This window comes from Echinops telfairi, unplaced genomic scaffold (assembly GCF_000313985.2).
Source record: "Echinops telfairi isolate 266 unplaced genomic scaffold, ASM31398v2 ScPeMD7_9;HRSCAF=40, whole genome shotgun sequence".
Taxonomy (NCBI): domain Eukaryota; kingdom Metazoa; phylum Chordata; class Mammalia; order Afrosoricida; family Tenrecidae; genus Echinops; species Echinops telfairi.
In genome coordinates, this window is record NW_022103906.1 from 78,522,534 (window position 1) to 78,541,151 (window position 18,618).

Here is an 18,618-nt window from a genome sequence, read left to right on the forward strand (position 1 = left end):
GCATTAGGAAGGTTGAGAGCTACTGATCTGAAGGATTAAACAAATCATAACTCTACATCAGAGGTTTGAAATGGGGATAATCTGTTGGGGCACATTAGTGTGTTTTAAAGTGCTCAGCAAATATTTTTTAAGACACTTTAGATTGGTTGTAGCAGGGACTCTTCGGAAAATAATGTGTAGAGGAATAGACTTCACATTTCACTAGTCTTAAAATACTTAGAGGACTTTCATATAGAATAAAGGAATAATATTGAACTTATCTTTTTAACTTTGAAATACAATTTACCCTAAAGTCATTTCTTAAATCTCAGATAGTTAAGAAAATTGTGGGTGAAGGAAAAGATCCTGTTGGATTTTCCCACCATGATAACCAGTTATTTCCAGCAAAAATGGAGCTACAGAGAGATATACTGGCACACCTCACTTTATTGTGCTCTACAGATAGGAAACTGGTTTTTTAAAAATTATTTTAATAACAAAACTAGTGCTGGTCTTAATCCTGCCTCAAGCAGGCCTCGGTGCCATTTTCGATTACATTTTGATAGTTCTCATAACATTTCAACCTTTCTTATAATGCTATTATACAATTATAGGTTACAGTAATAGTGCAAACTTTTTTTTATTAATGCGCCGGGAAGCAAAAAATAAGTTACTATAATTCACTTCATTGTGTGATAATCACTTTTTTTAAAAAAACTGCTTGGGACTCATACAGCTCTATCAAAATAGGTATCTAAGCAGAACGAAGTTTGTCATCAACTGACATTCACCTTTTTTGAAAATAGAAAGCTACTCGTACACTTGAGTTTTTCCCATAGCCCTATCATACGCTGTGTTCAACATCACAACAGTTTCTGCAGCATTTTTCCTGAGCAGGAAACAAAATTTCACAGCCCCATGCTGTTCTCCTCAATCAATCATCACACACCAAAAGAACGAGATTGGCGCGAAACTGCTTTTACAAAAAGTTCACTGTGACCAGTGAGCATGTTCCCAGGCAATGTTACTGGGTGCACTAAAGCAGAGCTACTTGCTCGATGCTCGCCTAGTGGGAAAAATGCTGCCTGTAAAAGCTCTGCCTAGCGGAGCTTTTTTCCAGTTTTATGGAGGGTACTCTCTTCATATTACGCCACTCTACAAATGAAGAAACTAATGACTTGAGGTATTAAGGTATTAATTCTCCCATAGCTAATAAAGAGTGAAGCCAAGGTTTCAGTAAGGAGAAAGAAAACAAAGGTAGAGGAAAGGAGAGTCTTCTTTGATAGAGAATATAAAACCAAGGGGAAAAAACAACTACAATCTCTAGCTCAATAACCTGTAGTATTCAACTTGAACATTAAACTGCTTATGAGAATACGCGAGGGTTTGCAGTTCCAAAGTGGAAAGCTTAGAGTCTAGTAGGGAACACACACAAGGAAACAACTGGTGCTGTTAGTACCGCTTTAGGACTATAATCCCTGATGTAAAACACCTAAGGACAAATATGAAGACAAAAGCATTTGTAAGATTTTAAGATAACATGATATGCTTTATAGTACATAACACCCCCAAAAGGCAGTATCCCATAAACAAATGCAGTGAAACATAAAGATTCACACTAAGGGGGATAAATATAGATTGTGTACAGTCCATGTCAATACAAGAAGTGTTCTCAGATGGGTTTTCGTCCTAAATATAGAAAAAACTTTGATTTTTCAAGCATTTTTGTTTTGGGAATATTAGATAAGCGGTTGTAGGCCTGTATATACAAAGTGGCTTTAAAAAGCTCTCAAAAAAATGGAATTAAAAGATAATGGAATTTTTTCCAAGAACTTTTTGAAGGTCCGCTCTTATAAAGTACTTTGCAAATTAGACAGGCAGTTAACAAATAATCTGGTGGAAGCTTTCTTACTTGGAACCAAAATGGGGGTGGGTGTGCATAAGAAAGCCATCCCTAAAATGAAACTTTGAAGGTGATAAGGTTATTTTGTAAAAAAATTTAAATACATAGCTCTGAAAAATTACTCATAATTTTGCTTGCCTCATGATTATTGTGAGAGCTAAACCAGGCACTTATGAAAGTTTTTGGGTTTTATTGAGTCATATATTGTTGGTTACTTTACTAATATGCCCCGCTTTATCTTTCTTAGTGGACTTTGAGGTCATTTTCATTGCTTTCTAGCAATACTGAAGTAAATCCTTGGCACTTATCCCTCAGCCCTTATGGTTTTATTTTGTAGGACAGAATTAAGTGGGATCATTGAGTCAGTGGTCCTCCCAATATATTTTTCATTTTAGCAGATACTTCCATATTACTTTTTAAGGCAGAATAGAGAAATAGGGGAAATGTAGCAGTTTTCAGCCCCACCTGTAGTCTACAACAGTACATGTCACTTTACCAACAATGGATTTTATCTATTTTTTTTAATCTTGAAATTATTTTCTAGGGCTTGCAAGAAATGTATAGTATATAGAGTCTCGTGTAAACTTGCTCTGGCTTCCTCCAATGTTAACAGTTTATGTAACTGTAGCATGATATCAAAACTATAAGACTCTAGTGCAGTCTAATGGCATCTCAGTTGAATTTGCTTTCCTTGACTTAGTGGTTACGTGTTGGGCTGTGATCTGCAAAGTCAGCAGTTCAAAATAACCAGCCACCCTTTGGGAGAAAGAAGGAACCCTCAACTCCTGTATAAAATCACAGGGGCAGTTCTACTCTGTCCTGTTGGGTCGCTGAGAGTCAGCATCGACTCCATGGCAGTGAGTTGGTTTTTTTAAGACCACTATTAACTTTAAGTTTCTCTTCAGATGATTTGTTAGCCACTTAACTCACATATTTTATAAATTCATGTATAAATTTATCTCTGGTTTATTTGTATATATTTTATCCATTCCTTTTTAATGGATTATTTATAATTTCCTAAGAAAAGTACTTATTAGCAATAGTAACCTATTTATATTTGATGAATTTTAAAAATTAGGTGAAGTACATGCAACAAAAGATGCCAATTTAACACTTTCTACCTCTAAAAGCCCATTACATTGATTATAACACTCAAATTATACAACTGTTGTTGTTATTCTCCCGCAGTGCCCCCCCCCTCCCCACCCCAATTATTCTACCACATTAACAGTGTTTCCTAAGCAACAGTCCCCTCATTTCCCTCCCATCTTACTCCTGGTAACCAAACTGTGGAGTTGATTCTGACTCATTGCAACTGTGTAGGGCAGAGTAGAGCTGCCCCATGGGGTTTTCTAAGATTATATATGATCGTTACAGAAGCAGAGTGCTACACCTTCCTGTAACCACTGGGTTTAAACTGCTGCCAAGTTTTGGGTTGATAACTAAGCAGATATTTATTTCAACGTTGTATATTTTCTTTGGTTTTATTTAGTGTTCATGTTTGTATTTTGGCTTGTAAAATCCATTTGCCATGTTTTGTATATATGAAAAGGAACCTCCCCAAAACAAAATGTTTTTCAAAGAGATGTATTTAATTTTTTTTTTTTTTTTTTTTACAAATCATCCGTTTCACCTTCAAAGTATTCTTGTCAAATCTGCGATTCCATTCATGGGAACATTTCTTAAGCTTAACTGTTTGGATGACTGATAGTACCAACCTTGTTTTTTAATTCACCACTTCGACATCATCAAATTGCTGTCCTTTTATGCCCCTCTTCATTTGTGGAAGCAAAAAGAAATCACACGAAGCTAGGTCAGGTGAGTCAGGTGCGTGAGGCAACAGAGGTATGCTGGGTTTTGCCAAAAACAGGCACACTGAGATGGCTGTGTGAGCAGGTGCATTGTCATGGTGGCAAAACCAGTCCCCCCATCTGCCACACATCAGGCATTTTCGTCATACATTATTACACTTTATTTTCAGAACCTCTAAGTAGAAAGTGTGATTAACAGTGTTCCTGGTGGAACATACTCCAAATGCACCACAAGTCAACATTTTCATCCGTTCAGAAAGTTGACGATGTCCAGAACGAGGTTTGTCATCAATCGACATTTCACCTTATTTTTGATACAAGAAAACTACTCAAACATAAACTTGAGTTTTTTCCCATAGCGCTGTCCTTGTAGATAGTTTTAAACATTACAACAGTTTCTGTGGCATTTTTCTTGAGCAAAACTGCTTTTATAAAATAAATTCACTGTGACCAGAGAGCACCTTCCCAAGCAATGCCACTGGATGCAGTAATTCAGAGCAAGTAACGTGATGTTCACGTAGCAGGAAAACTGCATACTATGAAAGCTCTGCTCTGCCTAGTGCAATTCCATTTTGGGGGGTCGCCTTCTTATTATGGGAACCTCTTTCCTGTACACCTAGTATAATTCCAAATGTAGGACTGGCTTAAGGGAAGACTTGATAACAGTGGCGCAGTTAATATTGCTAAAAGATTTATTTCCCCTTGTTCTTTGATCCTACTCATTACCTGGAGTTTCTGTTGTGTGTTGTTCCACCCCATTTTGAATCCTTTCTGAGTCACCAGAGGACTATGGAAGTATTAGGCCATTCTTTTGTTTCAGAGAAGACTAGGAGTCAAGGGTGTTTTTTAGAATCTTCCCTAGAAAGCAAATTTCTTTTCCCACAATGCCCAAGGACATAACTCCTTACAAGATTGGCCTTGACTGAGTCAGGTTTTCCTTCCTGAATATCAGTGGCTGGGGTAATGGGATATGTTGACTGGCTTATGTCAACTTGGGTTTGCTCCTGTTGTAAGGACAGGATTAAATTCCTATAAACCATATGTCGTAGAGTGGGAGAGGAAAAATATTTATCAGAAAATTTAAATATTTTTCAGGAGAAGGGAGAATAGCTGCCAGGTAATCATGGCATGCATGACCTCATCTTCTTTCCACTAATCTTCATTTATTTTTATCTGTTTCCCATTTTCTACTCTATTTTACTAATCTATAGAGTGGTCATTTACTCATTAATGGCTTAGCCTGCATTTTATTATCTTTTTAAGCAAGTTTCACCACCTCCTCGAAATTTCTTGAACAGTTTTTGTTTTGTTTTAGATAAACTTTGAGGTTTTAATTTGAATTACATTATGCACACACAGTGGATCTTCAAAAAGCGATGGGGAAAATGACACATCTTTTCGTTCCATTTTCTACAAACTTTTGAAATTTAACATGAAAAAAAGAAATCCAGATTAGATTAACATAACTATACAAACAACCTGCATATATTCAGCAATTTCACCACCGCCTCAATATCCCCCCCCCTTTTTACTTCTCTTGTGTGAAAGGCAAACCTTGTCACTAATCTTTGACCCGCAGCGCTATCACAGTACTGAAGGACTAATGACTACCCTTCCTTTCACTACAGAATGCTTATCCTTTTGAATACTGCACATAATTTGCAGCCTCTTCTAGTAAGCTTATTTTGGTTACTGGGAAGCACCAGTACAGAGACAGATGGCAGTGTAGAGGCAGAATAGTTGGAAATGTGAGATCAAGCTGCCTTATAAACCTTTGGGGGAGAAAGATGAGGTTTTCTGCTTCTGTCAAGATTGATAGCATTAGCATCAGAAGCCCACAGGGCATTTCTACCCTGTCCTTTTGGAGTCAATAAGAACCAAAATAGACTTGATTGTAGTGAGTTCGAATGTTGTAAGTGTCGATAGAGCAAACAGATTAAGAGTTCGACTACTAGGCAAAAGGTTGACAGTTTTAACCCACTAGAAGGTGCTTTAAAGGACAGGCCTGGTGGTCTGCTTTCAAAAGATCTACCCTTTACAGTTCAGATTCAGTCTGATATAACAACATGCAGGGGGGCGGTTAATGTAGTTTTTAATATCTGTGTATGAGGGGGTATCCCCCACAAAACATAATTTTTGTCAAAAATGTAATTTTTGTCCAAAGCTATGTATTTAAATTTTTCTACAAAACAACTGTATCACCTTCAAAGTACTCTCCATTACACTTCATACATATGTCAAATCTGTGATTCCATTCTTGGAAACATTTTTCAAATTCATCTGTTTGATGGCTGACAACACCTCCCTCATTTTTTTTCCTTCACCTCTTCTACATTGTCAAATTGTTGTCCTTTCATGGCCCTCTTTATTCGTGGAAACCAAAAAAAAGCCACACAGAGGAAGGTCAGGTGAGTAAGGTGGCTGGGGCAAGAGAGGCATGCTGGTTTTTGACAAACACTGGCACACTAAGATGGTTGCGTGAGCAGGTGCATTGTTGTGGTGGCAAAACCAGTCCCCCATCTGCCACAAATCAGTCTTTTTTTGTCGCACACTGTGTTAGTCTGGGCTAACTAGAGAAACAAATCCAGAGACACTCATGTGTGTGATAGAAAACTTTATGTGAAAGAGTAAATGTATATTAAGAAAACATCCAGTCAGATCAAGTCTGTAAGTTCGATGTTAGCCCATGTGTCCAATACCAATCTATAAATTCCTCTTCAGAATCACTCAACACATGCAATGACTCCGAACGCAGGAAGATCACAGGCCAGTGGGTGGAAAGTCTTGTGGATCCAGTGGTGGTGGAAGTATCTCAGTGCTGGCATGGGTCTCCACGTGGCTCCTCCTGCTCCAGGTCTCTGGCTCCATCAGCATAGCTCCATGTGACTTGTCAACAGGAATGTGTAGCAGAGAAAGTGGTTCTGGCCTCCAGTGAGCTATCTATCCCTGTTGAACCTCCAAATGAGGTCATGAAGCTGGGACCTGACTGAGGAACTAGACTCCATCCTCTCCTCAAATTGACAGTAAATTAAGTAACTGTCATAAACACTGTTATGCAGTCTTTTCAGAAATTCTAAATAGAAAGCTTGATTAGCAGTCTGACCTGGTCGAATGAACTCCAAATGCACTACAAGTGGACATTTTTGTCTGCTCAGGAAGGTGACAAAGTCCAGAATAAGGGTTATCATCAGTCGACATTTCACCTTTTTTTGAAACAAAAAACTACTAGGGTTTTTCCCCATAGCGCTGTCCTTGTAAGCTGTGTTCAACAGTTTCTGCGGCATCTTTCCTGAACAGGAAACAAAATTTCACACCTGCATGATGTTCTCTTCAATCAGCCATCACAAAAAAACGAGGTTTGATTGAAACTTTCACGAAAAAATTCACAGTGACCGAGAAAGCCCTCCCAGGCGACGCCACTGGGTGCACTACCTCAGAGCTAATTGCTAATGCTCACCTTGCGGGAAAAACGTGTATTGTGAAAGTTCCACCTGGCGGAGCTTTTTTCTCTCTTTCCTGTTATTTTGTGTGTGGGGGGGGGGCGGCAGGGGTACCCCTTGTATATGTGTGTGTATGTGTGAGTGCCTTCCTATTTTAATTCTAGATGTTTAAAACTTCTAAATGAAATAGAATGTTTGCAAAACGTGTACTAGTCATAACTTTTGTGAGATAAAGTTTCCTTGCTTCAAACATTAAATGCTGAACCAAGATTCAGAAAACTGAGGACTTTTTTTTTTAAGCTTTAGATATAAAGTAATGGTTCTTACATTCTTTTTCTCCATAGCATCCTCTCGCTAGATTAACAGACCTTGAATAGCTTATACAAATGGTTTTAAGTTAAATGAATGCTGTTAGTTTTTGCGTCAGTGTTCCATAGAATGCTCCAAGGAGTAAACTAATCTGTGATGTGTTTCGCTTACAGTGGGACGTCCCCTCTCGCATGCCTGAATGCAATGCTCCACACAAACTCCCGGGGTGAAGAGGGCATCTTCTATAAGGTTCCAGGTAGAATGGGAGTGTATACACTGAAGGTAAATATACTTGTTGGGGAATCATTTAGAGAGATAAGAATACCACATATGCACGTATACAGATTTGAGTCTTAGAGACAGAATTCTGTTTTTCTTGAAGTGTTTATTTTTAAGAAGAGGTAATATAATAAAGCCTGCAAAAGCCAGAGCCAGTATAAGGCAGAATCCAATCAGAGAAGACAGACTCAGATATTTCCTACTAAAGTGAGCAATAGGAAGTGGTAAGACTACACTCATCTACACTCACACTCACAGAAGACTACACTCACAGAAAACATGTGAGATCCAACAGCCCCATTGTTTTGGCTCACAGTGTTTCAGTGTATTTTCAGCCATTTAGCCAATACAGTCTCTGCCTTTACCTATAGGCAATCTTGAGAAATAGCTCCTTTTTGGGGGGTTTACTCTTTAGGGTCTTGAAAGGATGAAATAAAAAGGACTTCTCACTGACTTCTTAAAGAAACTTGAGACTGAGATAAGGCCACATGCTGCTGGCAGGCTTTCTCACGTCCTCACCACGTTCAGAGTGGTGACTATTCATTCCACTTTTATGGTGGACTGCAAGGCAAAGTTCACATCACTGGATTTTTATTTTTTGCCCCGTGTTTTCAGATAATATCAGAACCAAAATACAACTCGATATCTCAGTAAACTATTAGGCCTCTATTCTTTCCACCATAGTAGCAAGCTTGCTAATTTTAATTGTTACAATGAGAATGGGCCTGTACTTATTGGTGTCCTTTAAATTACAACTGACAGGAAAACCAACTTAAAAGCTTGAGTAAAACAATCTATTGGCTCATATAACCAAAAAAATTCAAGGCTAGCACAGATTGAGTGCAGGCCTCAAATAATGTCATCAGGGCTTGGTTGCTGGTTTGCTTGGGCTTCACCTCAGGCAGGTTCAGTCCTCATCACATATGATTCCACACCCAGCCCCTTCTCTGTGATTTCTAAGTCTGGGGGAAAGAATCTCAGAAACTAAAGCAGGAGCCTTTTAGTTAATTCTGATGGACTTAATTAGTTTAATTTGGTTCATGTGCCTACACCTATATAGTCACTGTTGCTAATTGTAGCAAGCCTCCTGACTAGCTTTGGTTCATGAACACCCTTGATATGAGGAGAGAGGTTGTACCCCAAAGGGCATTCAGGAAAGTTGCCTCAACAGGAGAATGGATGTTTGGCATGCAATGACAATGTCCGTGTATATGTGGGATTCTGCCCCCTGACTTTCTTAGCTTTATCTGCAATCAACACTATGCTCAATCGTGCTCAATAGTGTGTAGCTCACTCAGATTCAAAAAGATTGATCTACCTCTAATGTTTCCTTTTTATGTATTTTATTCAAATTAAGGATTTTTTTCCCACATAAGGACTTTTCTACATTTATTTTAGGTTTTAAATGCTTCATATTTTTAATAACATGTATTAAATACCTTCTCTATACGGTAGCATCTCTAAAGAAGAATGAACTATGGTCTCTAAACTCTTGAATCTCATATTATAGATACTGAAATAACTGCATACTGTTAGAGCATATTGTATTATAAAGTACTGTACTATAAAGTAGTGTGATGGTATAGGAAAATAAGTTAATTTTGACCAAAGAGATTTAGAAATTGTTTCCTTTTTAATATATAGTATATTTGAGATGTGGGCTTGTATACAGGGGAGGGAATAAATAACTTATGCTAAAACTGAGCACAGGTGACATCTTCACAATGGGTTTAAGGTCGAGCACATTGGCGTGGCTTGAAGGAAATCTTTGTGGGCGCTAGCGTAAGGAGCTCTGGGGAAGTGAAGCACAGACTTGGTAGCCTTTGCAAATCTGAGCAGTTCTAAAGTGTGGGTGTGCGTTTCTCTGATGACAACGGTCTTTCAGCGTAGCACAATCAAATTCAGGTGTAGGAAGATAATTTCAGAGTACTAAGTAAATGTAGGGGAAAGATGGTTATGGTTGTTTGCAAGAGATACTTAGGGTGTAAGCTACGGGAGGGATAAAGAAGAAGAAATATTCAAAAGCTTTTAGAGAAGTAAAATAAGTAGCATCTGGATAGGTAGAGAGCAGTGAGGTAATTGCAGGATTAGGAGCATGGCAGCAGTTGATCCTTGAAGGATAGATAGCAACTTTATGTGAAAAAAGAGAGGGTTAAGGTGTTTTACAGGCTCCTAACTTCACAAACATTATCTCTTACTTTGAAGGAAAGAACAGAAAAATGTAGGGTCTATATTTTAAGAGCACGTGTAACATGAGAGATGGCCCAGGGGAAAATGGCGATAGGATGTACACGTAAGTGAAAAGTAGTCTTCATGCCACATGGGAACCAGAGGCTTTCATTTTGTCTGTTAGAATTACTTTGATCTGAGTGTGAAAGTAAATTATTTGGGAAATTAAAAAATATTGAAAGAAAAAGAATCATCCATCGTTTTATGATTTATCAATAACAATGTTCTTTAATGTATATATATATTTTTGTGTATTCAATAAATGTGTAAATAATAACTAATTGAAATATTCCCATATGCCAAGAAATATTTATAAGCATTTTACACTAACTCAATTTCAGAATGACTTTTTAGGTTACACACTATTATCACTCCCACTTTATACAAAAGGAAACTGAGGCACAAGAAGTTACCACTTTAACCAAGGCTACATAGTTAGAAAACACAAAGCCAGAGTTCAAACCCAAGAAGCTTTGATTTAGTGCTGAAAAGCTTTACTTCTCTAAAAGTCTTTCAGCACATAATTACCCTGTTAGATCTTGCACATACTATGTTGACACACATACCTTGTCTGATGCGAAAGCTCACTGTTCATGTACAGAAACTAAAGCAATCCATGTGACTTAAGACCTTTGCTATCCAGACCTAATATGTAAATGCTTCTATACACAGAAGTGCATGCACAGCAAACACACTCGCATTTTTCAAAACCGTCATGACAGTGTTCTTCTAATGTGATCGTTTTCCTCATTTACCTGTATTTAACCAGCTCGGTTATTTTGCAGCAATATGTATCAGAGACTAAATTGCTGTTTGCTGAAATGGTAATGATTCATTTTAATTGGATGCCTATATTTTCAGAAAGATGTGCCGGATGGGGTGAAAGAGCTATCAGAAGGTTCAGAAGAAAGCAGTGATGGTCAGTCAGATTCCCAGAGTTCTGAGAACAGCAGCAGCAGCAGTGATGGTGGCAGCAACAAGGAGGGGAAAAAGAGCAGGTGGAAAAGGAAAGGTAAATCCACCTGATCGCTCGCCAATGTACTGAATGTTGTCGTTCAGTTGCCCTTCCTTGTTAGTCATTCCCCTTTCCAGACTACAGATCAGTCAGGCTCTCTTCCCCCAGCGCAGTCCAACAGAGTTTTCTGTGGTGATTGAAGTGTTAGATCTCTCCGCTGCCTAACACTAGCCACATGTGTCTACTGAGTACTTGATATCTGGCTAGTGTGGCTGCGGAACTGAATTTTCAACTGAAATTGAATAGCCATATGTGGCTAGCGATTACCACACTGTACAACATGACTCTAGGTTTTACTGGGGATTATTCTCAGCTCTTGGCCACTCATAACCCTTTAGGGTGCCTTTCTCCTCCCCCCCCGCCCCCTGCCCCCCAATCCTCTTCTAAATTTGAATACTTACTGTTTTTAACAAATCTCTCCTTCCTGAAACAGTGCTTTTTTATTTCTGTTAGCAAAGACTAAATTTAGACTGCTAGTATTTGCTGTCATCTCTCCTGGTGTTTGCTTCATCAAACACGATCAGACTCTCTGCCATTGAATTGAATCCAGTGAAAGGTAGTGACACTATGCAGAGTTTCTGAAGCCATATCTTTCTATGGGAGCAGACAGCCCCGTCTTATAGCTGACCTTGCGATTTGCAAATGCTTACCTGACAGCGTCACCAGGGCTCTCTAGCTTCATCGCTGACTCAGGAAACTTTCTTTAGTGAGTAGTGTTCTCGTTGCTGCTGCTTCCCTGGACTGATCTTTCCATGAAAAATATATTTCATTACCCATTTCTGGTAATTATTTTATAGCTTCTTAAAACAAGTATTTAGCCAACTTGAGCTGAAATAGTGATGTTCACAAGAGCAAAATAAACATCTAAGATTTTCGTTAGCTTGGAGACTTTCAGTCTTAAGTTGTACCTAGGAGCTAGGGTAATTTTTTGTTGGGATCTTTGACTCACTGATTTTCATTTCTTCAGAACTGCTATGATGCTTATAACAGAAAAATAAGTGTGATTTTTAAAAAAAATTTTATTTAATAAGTGTGATTTATTACCATCCCTACTTTATTGTGTGGACCATTGCTTGAGAGAATTGGGAAATTTTGTGGTATAGCTATTACACGTGCAATTTGGGCAAACTTTGTATCCAGAGGATTTTTGGCCGTAAGGTATCAGCCATTTAAAGAGCAGCCCATACCTTAGATGTTTGGAACAAATGGCAAAGCTGATGCCTCTGACCTGTATCCTCAATGAATCTTTAGAAATGAACCCTGTCAGTCGTGGGATGACCCAGGGCCTTACATTTCTTAGGCAGTTGGAGCACCTTCATTTGGGAGGGTAAATGGGGCCCGAATGAGAAGGGCCCTGTCCCCCCTCTGCTTCTCGCCATTTTAAACTTTTCCTTTTAAGTTTAGGAATTGTTGGTCAGAGATTAGAAACAGGCCAAATCATCAGGCAAAGTGAGAAAGAACTGTGGTTTAAAGAGGGCTGAAAACAACGAAATCAGTATTATAGGATTTAGGTTTTAGTAAACTGGGAATGAAGCCATAGTCTTGGGATATATTTGGAGGCTACCTCTTACCTTTCAAGAGCTGCATATGCGGCAGTAGTTGTTTTGAATAGTGAATAGTGACTGCTATATAGGTGTGTCTTCTGCTCAGAACCAGCAGTAGTTAGTGACCATCTCTAAGAATTTGAAGTAGATGGATTATGATATAGGAAGAACTAAGAAATACCATTAGAACCACATTGTCTGTAACTTAACAGATAGATTTGAATGACATCACCTTGCCCTGCACTTGACATAATAATAGAGGACATTACCATAAGGTCATATAAAATTCAAGATTGTGGTAGAAATATAATGCTTTTAAACTGCCTTTGATTCATTCCTTTTCTAGAAATGAATCAGTTGTCACAATATTGAATATTTACCTTCAGTATGCATTAAGAAGAGATCATTCTATAAAGTTATTTTCTGGGTGTAGTTAGTCTCTTTTAATTTTAACCAGAAAAGCTGAGACTACCATTCTTAGATTGGGCAGTGGTGGGTACATCTGTGGCATTGGGAAGGTGGAATGAGATGTGTACAGGATATCTTAGGTAATGCATGATTACTTTAAACCAAAATCAATCCCATTGTTAAGTCGTTTTATCCCAGAGTAACCCTATATATCTCCCAGAGTAACCCTATAGAACAGAGTAGAACTGCCCCCACAGGGCTTACAAGGCTCTAAATCCAGACATAAGTGGACCACCGCATCTTTCCCCCAGGGAGTGGCTGATGAGTTCAGACTGCTGACCATTTGGTTAATAGCCAATCACTGAACCACTGTGCCACCAGGCTCCTGTGTTTACTCTAGCAGCACTAACAGTCTCAAAAAATGGATAATTCCAACTCCCATTAAAGAACGAAATGGGGGGTTTGGTAAAACGTCCATCATTCATTCTTATGTCATACATAAGATATTTCGCATAGATACTGGTATAGAACACATTTTACAGTGTAAAATGAAACTAGTACTACAGCACTGGTCGTTGTAGGATGCAGCGTTAGGCTTGCAGAGCATTTCTATATCAGTTAAGTTATTGATAAAGTTAAAACAAACCAATTGTGCCTATTTTTCCTGTTTAGGTCTTTTACTCTCATTCTGACATCACTGTCTTTCAAATGCATTGTAAGACAGGAAGCACATTTAGATAGTATCAAAACCCACTTCCTTTTATGTACAGAAATAAAGAGCTCTGCCAGCAAAACTGATACTTCTAGTTAAAAATCGATAGACGTTTTCTTGATAGACATACATTCCCTTCAAGTAGGAACTTTGAAATTTGGTCCAGCATTAAAACTAGTTTCTTGATTTCTCTGTAAAGTGAAAGGACTTAGAAGTTTGCAATTCGGGTTCTCAATTTTCTGGCAGGAAGCAATGTTCAGAGAAGAGCTTTATGGAATTCCAAGGCAAGGTAAGGTGGAGTAGCTCAGACCAATGACTATTAGAATCAACTGTTTCTCTTGCTTTCCTAAAGAATCAGAGCTAAGTGAAGACTACCTTTTACCAAAATAAATCATAAATATTTCAGTGTGAAGCAACTGCAGGAGCAGTTGTGTATGTCTTCTCATACAGGAACGTTTTGTTAGAGTTAGTCTGTTTTTAAAGTGTTTTAGGAATAAAATTGATTATGAAAAATCTACTTTTTCATGTCTTTGGCTTTATTAGCTATTGTCTGGAGTATGAATTAATATACTGCTTATTCAGGACTAATTTAAAGCAAGGATTGGAACATTGTGTCTAGGACTTTTAAAATAGCATAAGCCTGCCTGCCTTTAAAATTCATTTACATGTATGTAGTGTGTGTGTGTGTGTGTACTGAACAGGGATGATTATGTGTAATAATGTCTCATATTAAATAGAAACTAGTGGGGGCGGGGCTTCTTTTGGCAAAATTCACTTATGTGGTATAAGACCTTTGGGTCTTTTTTATTCTGGGGTTGGTTGTTGCTGACTGAGGTTGAGATTTTTAACTCTGTCTTGGGTATTTGAGATGCTGTGCTGTTCGGACTTGGATAGTCAAGCTATCCAGAAGCAAGGAAGGCGCTTTGGTATGGCCTCTTCTCCATCTTTGAGCGGGCACTATGATTGTTTCTAGGAACCACAGCCTTCCTAGTATGGAGTAGACTGAATTTGATAAGAGGAAAAAAAGATGTAGAGCTAAAAAAGGTCCACTACTTCTCTGAAATTTCTGTAAAAGACTATTGCTGAAATCAGAACTCTTCTTTAAGAGAAGAATTACTGGTCTTGACAATTATACCTAAAGTTTCCAAAATTGTTTTAATCTAGACTTCAGCTGTCAGTCTTTTGACAATTTGTTTCCATTTTGATATTACTGCTCTTATGTTTCTGATAGCCTCTCTGGTACTTTAGAGGGGCCAATTGAATTTCTTCAGATGAAAATAAAATTTTAAGTCAGGTTATTTACTGAAGATTTTAACTCAGATGCATTCACATCCTTTTGTTATGGTTCAGTGTAATAATCAGCTTTTGAAATGGAAAATTCCCAGTACTACAAATGATTCCCCCCAAATGGGATGTTCTGGACTGATAGTCAATAAATGGTATATAAATATCCAATCACTTGAAACTAATTCATTCAATTATGTAAATTGACTTTGATGAGTTTCAAGTTCCAAAATTGGTTTTAAATGGTATTTTGTGAAAATTTAATTTTGATAATTTTAACACTAGAATTCTTTTTTTAAAAACTGTTACTATGTACTTTGTGGTGTTTTTGTTTTGTTTTTTAATTAAATAATGGGTAACTCCTCTTTTCATTAGGATTTATTAATTTGTTGCATATGCATATATGAAAACAAGGTTTTGTTTCTGATCATATAAAAAATATGACCTTAAATAAAAATGCTTTTAAGCTAGTCCACATTGGACTATGATACAATTGATTATATAAACCTTGAGGAGTATTATTGCAACTATTAGTTTATTTTCAAACCAAAGTATTAGGGTAAGTAAAAAAGTATTGCTACAAAATTATAGAAGTCTTTATTAACTAAAATAACAAATTGCGAAGCTATTGTTTCTTGACATAGCCTCCATCTAATTCTATAGACTTCTCTCTACCTCTCAAGTGTCATTTCATCTACTGTGGTAGCTTATGTGTTACTATGATACTGAAACCTATGACATCAGAATTTAATAGACCAGCAGTGTAATGCATAGTGGACAGGTGTCAGGAAATCTTCCAGATTAAGAATAGATAGAAGGAACAGTTCAATTCTGAGGTATTAGCCCATGACAGACCTTATAAATTGCAGCAGGCATTGTCTGAGATAGTGCCAGAAATGAGCTGCTTAGATCAGAAGGTATTTAAATAGGACTAAAGAAGAGTTGTTTCCTTGAAGTAAAGTCAACCTTAATGACAGGGATGGAGACCTTAATTTACTGATGGCACACATTCAAAATGAGATGAAATCTTTATAAATATCAGAATGTGGAATATACAAAGTATTAGTTTAGGAAATTGTCAAAAATAGAATGCATACCCTAGACATTAGTGAGTTGAAATGGCCTGCTGTTAGTCATTTTGAATGACAATCACTGTGGTTTACTATGCTAGGAAGGACAAAATGAAGAATGGCATTACATTTACCATTAAAAGAATATTTCAACCTCTGCCTTGAAGTACAATACTGTCTGTGATAGGGCAATAGCTATGTGCCTACAATGAAGGCCAATGAAGCCAACTATCATTTAAATTTATAGGCCAACTACTAAAATCAATTATGAAAAATTTGATGAATTCTATCAACTTCTTCCATCTGAAATTGATCAAATATACAAGGGGGTACTAAAAAAAACGGGTAAAAGCGCTGGGTGGAGCTTTTGTAGTATGCATTTTTCCTGCCTAGGCACCATTGAACAACTCTCAGGGTTAGTGCACCCCGGGGCATTGCCTCTCTGGTCACGTGTTTGTTTGTTTGTTCATAAAAGCAGTTTTGCTTGAACCTTTTGTTTTGTGATGGCTGATTTAAGAGAACAGTGTGCAGCTGTGAAATTTTGTTTCCTGCTCAGGAAAAATGCCGCAGAAACTGTTGTGATGTTGAACACAGCTTAGAAGCACTATGGGGAAAATGCATGTGGACAAGTGGTTTTCTACTTTCTAAAAAGGTGAAATGTCGATTAAATTCCAGAACAGACGAAAATATCAACAAAATAATTCCTGCACTTGTGCTCAAAGACCGATGACAGACCATTGAAGAGATGGGGACGTTATCAGGACTATCATGGAGCAGGGTTTAGCGAATTTTAATGGAAGATTAGGAAATAAGAAAGGTTGCTGCAAAATTTATGCCTTGGGTTCTGACCGACCAGCAAAAAGAATGTCAACTGGAAACATGCTGTGCTTTGAAAGAGCAGCACCAAAGCAACTCAGATTCTTTAGAGGATCTGAAAAGATTGAGTAACAGTCTGCAACAAAAAGGCCTGATTTGTGGTAGCTGGGACTGGTTTTGCCACCACAACAATGTATTTGCTCACATAGCCATCTCAGTGTACCAGTTTTGGACTAAAAAAGATCCAGCATGCTTCTCATGCCCCACACACCTTACTCACCTGACCTTGCTCTGTTTTGTCTTCTTTTTGTTTCCATGAATGAAGAGGGACATGAAAGGACAGCTATTTGATGATGTAGAAGAGGTGAAGAAAAAAATGAGGGAGGTGCTGTCAGCCATCCAAACAGATGAGTTTAAAAAATGTTTCCAAGACTGGAACCACAGATTTTACAAATTTATCAAGTATAATGGAAAGTACTTTGAGAGTGATGAGGTTGTTATGTAAAAAAATTTAAATACATGGCATGGGTGGGGGGGACGTTGTCAGAGATTCCGTGCTTTTTGGGTACCCTCTCATATAATCAAAATATATTGATAAATCCTGGTAATTGGAAATAAAGAGGAAGTAGTTGGAAAATGGCCTTGATGATAGAACGCATGCCGGAGATCTCATGGTAGAGTTTTGTGAGACCAACATATTAATGAGGTACTTCCTCGTTGCAGGTACCTTTTTTTTTTTTTTTTCACAAAAATAAATGACCATGAAATAGGAATCTTGCTGGATAAGACTACACAGGAGTCAAATTGACTTACATCTGGGGTAGAAGATATGGAGAAACTCAATATCATCAGCCAAAAAGGACCAGGGGCCAATTGAATTAACAGATCACCTATTACTTATCTGCAAGTTCACATGGAAACAAAACAAGTCCCTGAAAGCCTAAATATAACCTAAGTACATCTCATCTGAATCAAGAGACCATCTCAAGAACAGGTTTAACACATTGAACACTAATGACTAAAGCCCAGGCAGGTTGCAGGCTAACATCAAGAACATCACATGCACATCCAGAAAGCAAGTTTGTTAAAAAGACAAGAAAGAGAAGACAAAAATTATGTCAGAGGAAACTGAAACTTGCCGTTCAATATAGTGTAGCTAAAGCAAATGGAAGAAAGGTACAAAATATTGAAGGATGCAGGGTGCATCAAAAGAAAATGGAAGGAACACCTAATGTATTGAAGAGAACTGGTCAAGATTTTATTATTTTAATAGGTCATCTTATTGGGGGCTCATACAACTCTTATCATAAATCATTTTTTCTCCTCCCTCCTCCACCCATCCTCCCTCCCTCCCTCATGAACTCTTGATAATTTATTATTTTTTTTCCCTTGTCTTACACTGACTGATTTCTCCCTTCACCCACTTTTCTGTTGTCGATTCCGGTTTGGGGGGGGCAGTTATAGATAGATCATTGTGATCAGTTCCCTCTATCTCCCCCCATCTTCCCCTTCCCCTCCTGGTATGGCTACTCTCAGTATTGATCCTAAGGGGTTATCTGTCCAGGATTCCCTGTTTACAGCTCTTGTCTGCTCTGGTCTAGCCAGATTTGTAAGGTAGAATTGGGGTCATGCTTGTGTTTGGGGGAAAGCATTAAAGAAGTAGAGGAAAGTTGTTTGTTTCAACAGTGCTATACTGTACCCTGACTGGCTCGTCTCCTCCCCATGACCCTTCTGTAAGGATGTCCAGTTTCCTACATATGGCTTTGGGTCTCTACTCTGCACTCCCCCTCATTCACAATGATGGGATTTTTTTTTTTTT

The 18,618-nt window shown here is 38.0% G+C and overlaps 1 protein-coding gene across 4 annotated transcripts in view; it reads left to right on the plus strand.

The window, feature by feature from the left end:
* ASXL2 (ASXL transcriptional regulator 2) overlaps positions 1 to 18,618 on the plus strand; it is an 80,520-nt gene that overhangs the window by 23,719 nt on the left and 38,183 nt on the right. For all 4 annotated transcript variants that reach the window (XM_030884633.2, XM_045286686.1, XM_045286687.1 and 1 more), the window contains 2 exons: positions 7,616 to 7,724; positions 10,812 to 10,962. In XM_030884633.2, coding sequence (XP_030740493.1) covers positions 7,616 to 7,724; positions 10,812 to 10,962 — 260 coding nt within the window. The remainder of the gene's footprint in view (positions 1 to 7,615; positions 7,725 to 10,811; positions 10,963 to 18,618) is intronic.